This window comes from Ranitomeya variabilis, chromosome 6 (genome assembly GCF_051348905.1).
Source record: "Ranitomeya variabilis isolate aRanVar5 chromosome 6, aRanVar5.hap1, whole genome shotgun sequence".
Taxonomy (NCBI): Eukaryota; Metazoa; Chordata; class Amphibia; order Anura; family Dendrobatidae; genus Ranitomeya; species Ranitomeya variabilis.
Window position 1 is genome coordinate 116,191,564 of NC_135237.1, and position 7,684 is coordinate 116,199,247.

Genomic DNA, 7,684 nt, shown 5'->3' on the forward strand with positions numbered 1-7,684 from the left:
ATAGTACAATGCAGCCCCATAATCCTTCATATAGTATACAACATCCCATAGTCCTCCTTATAATATACTGCACAGCACATTGTCTGCCATATACTGTAGTGTAATGCACCTCCATATTAGTATAATACACAGCCCATATCCTCCATACTGTATACTGCACAGCAAAGTTTCTGCTGGCGTCGTGGGAACCTCAGCCACATGGGCCCCGTCATAGTTGTGTCATCTGTGACCACGGTCATTGGCAGTATATGGTCATTGCAGTGTAGCTTCTACTACACTGACTCACTGCCACTTGTCCTATTAACATTTTAGGACAGGTTTCTGTCAGTGTTACAAAAATGGATTACCTTTTTAAACAAAAAAATGTGAATAATGTATATTCCTAAAGGTATTGAATTTATGGGCATGGAATAGAATTCTCCACAAGATTTATAAAAACTTATAGATTCCAGAATACAGATTTTGCATACTAAGCAATATAGAGCCAAGCTGTGGTTGCCATTTTGCTGAACCTTAGATGGCCGCAAATAGTTAAGAAAAATAATTATAATACCCATTCTTTTTTGCCTTCCCTTGTCTAGCACATTTTCTTTGTCTCGTTTCAGGGCTTCGGGTGCAACCAAGCATCTGACATCACTGTGCACTGTGCCATTGCAGTGCATATAGTAGCCAATGTGCATCCCAAGTGATGCTGACTAAGTTGGTTATATCAGAGCCCCGGCCTAGCAAGTAGTCTTGGCCCAGATTAAAGCAGATTCACTAGGGAAGATTAAAAGAAGAGGCAGTGAAGTATTATTAAAATTTTTTTATATCCTATGTTTATTTTGCTTCGGGCTTGGAGAGCCCCAAAGCATAAAAAAGAACATTCAAATGGCAGAGAATACCTTCTATGCAAATTAAATTTTCCTGTACAATCCATGTGATTTGGCAAATTAAAATCTTGACAGATTTGATCATCTATTGTATTTAAGATCTTTAGGAAGGTGCAGTGTAAGGTCCGGGAAGGCAGGTATGTGTTACTGAGATGTGGACATGGTTTTTATTTTTTGATTGTATTTTGGGTTTGTGATTTAGGGATTTAGAAGTGACCAAAAGAGCTTGGGTGGGAAACGTTGCTCCAATTCCCTGATCTGGGTCTTACTGGGCTAATAAAATGTACCAGGTTAGCTCAGGAAGTAGCAGTGTGCTGAGGTTGGAGCAAGGCAGAGCTGTGAAAAGCCGGTAATGCAGACTGTGAGGTTGTTGTAACACCAAGTTGGTGAGACCATAAGATTTACTTTGCCGTAACCAGAGAGAGAGCTGTTTTACTATTTATTTGTGCTGAAGAAAGGACTGTTTTTTATTCATTTCTGCTGAAGAAAGGCTGTTTATTTTTGAGCTAAAAAGTTTATGAAGGGCTATAATTCTGTTTTTATATGAAAACCCTGTTTGAATTTATAATAATGTTCCTTTTAGCAATTTATGGTATTAGTTGAACCACCACAATCTTGCATTTTTTATTTGTCTTGTTAATAAGTAATAAATGATTGTGAGCTGGGCACCTTAAAGGGAACCTATCACCCCGTTTTTTAAAGATTAGATAAAAATAGTGTGAAATAGGGGCAGAGCTGGGCTTTACATTAGTGCCTTTTTGGTGCCTTTCCACCCCCGTTAGGCTGCCGAAATACCTTTGTGAAGTGGCCGTTTTGTCCTGTCACTCAAGTTGGTCAGGTCGGATGGGCGTGGTCACAGCGCTGTTTCTCCCCCAGATCAGGCTCATCATTACGTTGGTGGCGTAGTGGTGTGCGCATGTCCAAAGAGAAGATCCACTGCCCAGGAGATTCAAAACAGCGCGGTCTACGCTATTCGCCGTTTACCGGTGGGCGCGGCCATCTTTCCTGTGGCCGCGCGTGCGCAGATGGAGCGCTCTGCTGCCCGGGGCTTCAGGAAAATGGCCGCGGGATTCCGCGCGTGCGCAGATGGAGATCGCGGCGGCCATTTTCCTGAAGCCCCGGGCAGCAGAGCGCTCCATCTGCGCACGCGCAGCCACAGGAAAGATGGCCGCGCCCACCGGTAAACGGCGAATAGCGTAGACCGCGCTGTTTTGAATCTCCTGGGCAGTGGATCTTCTCTTTGGACATGCGCACACCACTACGCCACCAACGTAATGATGAGCCTGATCTGGGGGAGAAACAGCGCTGTGACCACGCCCATCCGACCTGACCAACTTGAGTGACAGGACAAAACAGCCACTTCACAAAGGTATTTCGGCAGCCTAACGGGGGTGTAAAGGCACCAAAAAGGCACTAATGTAAAGCCCAGCTCTGCCCCTATTTCACACTATTTTTATCTAATTTTTAAAAAACGGGGTGATAGGTTCCCTTTAATAGCTGAATGTACAGTACTGTATGTATGAATGACAAAAAAATCTGATAATGAGTCAGTTGATTTCATTATATTATTATTATGTTGAATAACATGTTACAACCTGCTGTCTCAATATGCGTTGAAAATTAATTAACATATTTGCCAGTTTTTTGCTAAACTTTTAAGTTGGTTGATCAACTATGGTGTAAACTAAAATTCTACTCTTTTTTCCTCACGCAAAAACTCATTATATCATAATGTTCTTTACCTGCCAAGTTCTAATGAGCCTTAAGCTGATTGCCTGTGGTCAGAATTGACAGAGTAGATAACATTGGCTGCCAGGGTTACCTGTTACAGAAGATGTCCATGCAACACAAGATTAATGCTAGAACTTAGCGGCTGACAGTTATTGGCATAATAAATGACGATAGTTCAATTATGGGGAAAAAAATAAAGAGGAAATGTAACAAATGATAAAGAGATTGTGAGTAATCACATCCTTTCATGGTATCATTTATCCTGACTGTAAATGTTTTTATAATATGATTTATATGAAGAGAGTGAAGATATTGGACTTGTAATAAAACTTTGCTGTTTCTTTCTTTTAGGTGCCTTTCCTGAGCTGATGAGTACTCCAGTCCTCCATTCAAATAACTTTAAAACCATGAAGCTACATCTATGCTTTGGTGCATCCTTTATTACTTCATTTGGGTAAATGAGGAGTAGTCATGTTATTATGCTGACATCTAAGCATGAATTTGGTAGACCTGTGGCTAACACGTTCTCTATCCATGTGTCTGCTCCTACAAAGCTTTGTTCTGATGATACTGTGCTTTCATTCTGCCAGTATGTGTCCCAAAGGCTGTCTGTGCTCTCATTCCGGAGGCTTGAATGTCAGCTGCAGTAACGCAAATCTCAAGGAAATACCTAGAGACATTCCCCCTGAAACTGTTTTACTCTACCTAGACTCCAATCAGATAACCTCTATCCCTAACGAGATTTTTAGAGATCTCCATCAACTAAAAGTTCTCAACTTATCCAAAAATGCCATTGAGTTTATAGATGAACATTCTTTCAAAGGTGTAGCAGAGACCCTACAGACTCTTGATCTGTCGGATAACCAGATTGTAAGTGTCCATGAAAATGCTTTCAATAACTTGAAGGCCAGGGCCCGGATTGCTAACAACCCCTGGCATTGTGACTGTACTCTTCAGCAAGTTCTGCGTAGCATGGCATCTAATCATGAGACTGCAAGTAATGTTATCTGCAAGACAGCCGTGCTGGATGAACATGCAGGACGGGCATTCCTAACTAATGCTAATGATGCTGATCTTTGCAATCTTCCCAAAAGGACAACAGATTATGCCATGTTGGTCACTATGTTTGGCTGGTTCACCATGGTGATATCATATGTGGTATACTATGTACGGCAAAACCAAGAGGATGCAAGACGGCATCTTGAATACTTGAAATCCCTGCCAAGCAGGCAAAAAAAACCTGATGAAGCTGATGACATTAGCACTGTGGTATAGTATTTGATGCAGGCTTAGGCAATTTGTGGTTGAGTCAGAAAACAACAGAATGTGCCAAGTAATTTTGTTCGACAAGAGCTGGAAAGCCACAAGCTGCCTACTCCTGGTCTAACATCATCAAAGACTGAGATAAGATTTTGGTATTAGATCAGATTTCATTAGAACAAAAATACATTTAGTTCTAATGTTTGTTGTAAACCTTTTTGCCTTTTTGAGAATATTTACAGTAGCTAATTTTTTTGCCACTGATTAAAAAACTAAACAAAAAATAATACAACAATACAAGATAACCTTTGTCTGAATGGTACGCAATTGTCTTTGATGGTATTCCAACCCACTTAATTAACTACGTAGTATGTTATCATTACTTAGAATGCATTTCACTATTTAATATTGAAATATTTATTTTTTTAATTTCTGAGAAAATAAAGGCTTAACTTTAAACTGTGTAATACATAGTTAACTTAATTGATTGTTCTTTCGAGTATGAAAAATGACTGGGTTAACTGATTTATTTTTATAGGCTAGTAACCATTATGCAAAACTGGTATTGGTTAAATATAAAATTTAATTGGCTGAAGCACTGCAGTAAGAAGTAAATACTGTATCAATAATGTTTTCTATTTTCCCCTTATTCTCCTCCCTTCCTATATACTGTGTATATAACACTACACTGATTAGCCATAACATTTGCACCATCTGCCTAATATTGTGAAGCCATGATCGAGGCATAAACTAAATTAGAACTTTGACTCTGTCCTTTGATATCAAAAACCAAAATATTGTCAGCAGATCCTACAAATCCTCCAAGCTGAGTGTTGGATTAGATTTTTCCAACAAATCCCTTTACATTTGTAAGCCAACTCATTACTTTTAACCCTTTGTTATGTTCCTCAAGCCACCCCTAAACAATTTTTAAAACATGGAATGGTGCATGTTCCTGCTGGAAGAGGCTACTGCCTTTAGCAAATATATTTTCATGAAGATGGGCACTTGATCTGCACAATGTTTAGATAGGTGTTACACGTCAAAATAACAATCAAATTAATGCCATAAGCACAGACATAAACATAGCATCACCCTGTCTAGTCTACCGTAACTTGACCTCTTCTATATTGCATTCTTATACCATTTTCTCCAGATAAGTGATAACACATATAATCTGTCCAAATAATGTGAAAGAAAATAGGATTTATCAGACTAGGTCATTTACATTTCTTTTATCTTGGTCCAATCTCGATGTTCATGTGCTCACTGTAGGCTTTTTCATTGGTTGACATGGATCAGCTTGGATTCCCTGACTGTATATTGTAGGCTCCTTCATTGCCAGAAAGGGGTTAATTATGGGCACACTGACTGCTCATTACAAGCTCCTTCAACAGTGGATAGGGGTCAGCAAGGGCACTCTGACTGTTCAATGTAGGCTTCTTAATTGGTGTACAAGGGAGGGCATTTGCAATCTGTTGATCATAGACTGTTTCATTGGTGGACAAGTATCAGCATGGGTACTCTGACTGTTCATTGTAAGCTTTTTCATCGCTGGACAGGGGTCGGCATGGACACGCTGATTGTTCTTTGTATGATCCTTCATCGATGGATAAGGGTCAGCAAGGCCCTCTGATCATTGTAAGCTCGGTCATCTATGGATAGTGGTCAGCATGGGTACTCTTACTGCTCATTATAAGCTACTTCTTTGATGAACAGGTGTAGGCATGGGTTCTCTGTTTATTGTATGTTCCTTCATTGATGGATAGGAGTCAGCAAGGGCACTCTATTCATTATAGGCTCGTTCATTGATGATGGGGTCAGCATGCAAACTCTTACTGCTCATTGTATGATTCTCCATTGGTTGACATGGGTCAGCATGGGTTTTCTGACCGTTCATTGTAGGCTCCTTCTTTGGTAGACAGGTGTCAGTATGGGCACTTTGACTTCATTGTAGAATCATTCATCAATGGATAGGGGTCAGCATCGGCACTCTTACTGCTCGTTATAAGCACCTTCATTGGTGGATAGAGGTCACCATGGGTTCTTTGACTGTTCATTGTAGGCTCCTTCTTTGGTTGACGGGTCCTTTCTTGCTGTACAGGGGTGGGCTTGGGTACTCTGACTGTTCATTGTAGCCTGCTTCATTGGTGGGCAGGTGTCAGTATGGGCACTATGACTTCATTGTAGGCTTGTTCATCAATTGATAGGGGTCAGCATGGGCACTCTTACTGCTCATTATAAGCTCCTTCATTGCTGGATAGAGGTCACCATGGGTTCTTTGACTGTTCATTGTAGGTTGCTTCATTGGTGGACAGGTGTCAGCATGGGTTCTCCGACTGTGCATTAAAGGCTCCTTCATTGGTGGATAGAGGTCAGCATGGGCTCTATGACTGCTCATTGTATTCTTCTTTGTCGCTGCTCAGGGGTCATTATGGGTACTTTTACTGCTCATTTTAGTCTATTTCAGTAGTGTTATTGAATCTTTAATTGATGAACTGGGGTCAGTATGGGCAATTTGCTCATTGTAGGCTCTTTCACCCCTGGGCAGGGTTTCATATGAGCACTTTGACTACACATTGTTGACTTTTCCATCAGTGGACAGGAGTCAGCCTGGGCACTCCAGGCTGCTCATTATAATTTCTGTCATCACTCGACAGTGGTCAGTCTTGGCACTTTGTCTGCTCTGAGGTTACATAGTCCAAAACAGAGCAAGCCTTGATGTACTGTTTGTTCTGACATCTTTTTCTGGTTGCCCTTTTTTGAAGTAATTTTGGTAGGTGTCAATCACATTATATTGGAAAGAGACTACAAGGCCCTTGTTATGGTCACTTAGATCTGCACAGTTGCCACTTTTCCCTGTTTCCAAAAAACAACTTTATATACTAAGTGTTCACTTGTTGCTAATATATCACCCTTAGGGGTGCCATTATAAAATACTAATCAGTGACAGTCACATAACTTGGCGATGGTTTTAATGTTATGGCTGATCAATGTCTATAAATATGGCAATGTACTAGTTTGGTGCAGAACCATGGCTGCAGTTACAGAGGTACTAGGCAGTAACATGTTGTGATCATATTTGTGGGCATTAACAATGAATGTACAGTGGGCTGTATATACACATTGGCATAAATATACTACAAATAAGATGACATTGGCATGCAGATATGGATTATTTTTTAGAACTGTAAGTCTGTACAGCCCTAGTACACTGTTTTTACCATACGGTCCATTTAATGGAAGTCACCAGTGTCTTAAGCCGCAGAACACATAGTGTTCACAAAAAAGTGGACTATTATCAATGCTTTCCCCTGCAGGAAATAAACAACCATGGGGAACAATTTATAGTGAGCCCTTACATGCTATGTGTAACAAAATCAATTATAGTAATGCAAGTTTATTGCCTTTTTATTAATAAAAATATTAACACAAAATATGGTTTCTCGTATGATTTTTTCATGTTTTTCTATAAGTCAATGTTTTTTTATTCTATTATGTTTTAATTTATGGTCTATTCCCTATGATAAAAAAAATATGTATTAAAAAAACTATAGATTGTATTGAAAATATATGAAATATTTAACACACACTATTTAAAATCATGGAGTTTACCAGAAGAAGTGCACCACAGAATGGGATAAGAGTTTGCTTAAGGCCCCGTCTCACATAGCGATTTACCAACGATCACGACCAGCGATATGACCTGGCCGTGATCGTTGGTAAGTCGTTGTGTGGTCGCTGGGGAGCTGTCACACAGACAGCTCTCTCCAGCGACCAACGATCAGGGGAACGACTTCGGCATCGTTGAAACTGTCTTC

At 40.1% G+C, this 7,684-nt stretch overlaps 1 protein-coding gene across 2 annotated transcripts in view; it reads left to right on the forward strand.

Moving 5' to 3' along the window:
- LRRC3B (leucine rich repeat containing 3B) overlaps window positions 1–7,288 on the forward strand; it is a 340,497-nt gene extending 333,209 nt beyond the window's left edge. For both annotated transcript variants that reach the window (XM_077268934.1, XM_077268935.1), the window contains exon 2: window positions 2,955–7,288. In XM_077268934.1, coding sequence (XP_077125049.1) covers window positions 3,099–3,878 — 780 coding nt within the window. In that variant the 5' untranslated portion in view covers window positions 2,955–3,098 and the 3' untranslated portion in view covers window positions 3,879–7,288. The remainder of the gene's footprint in view (window positions 1–2,954) is intronic.
- Window positions 7,289–7,684: the final 396 nt, after the last annotated feature.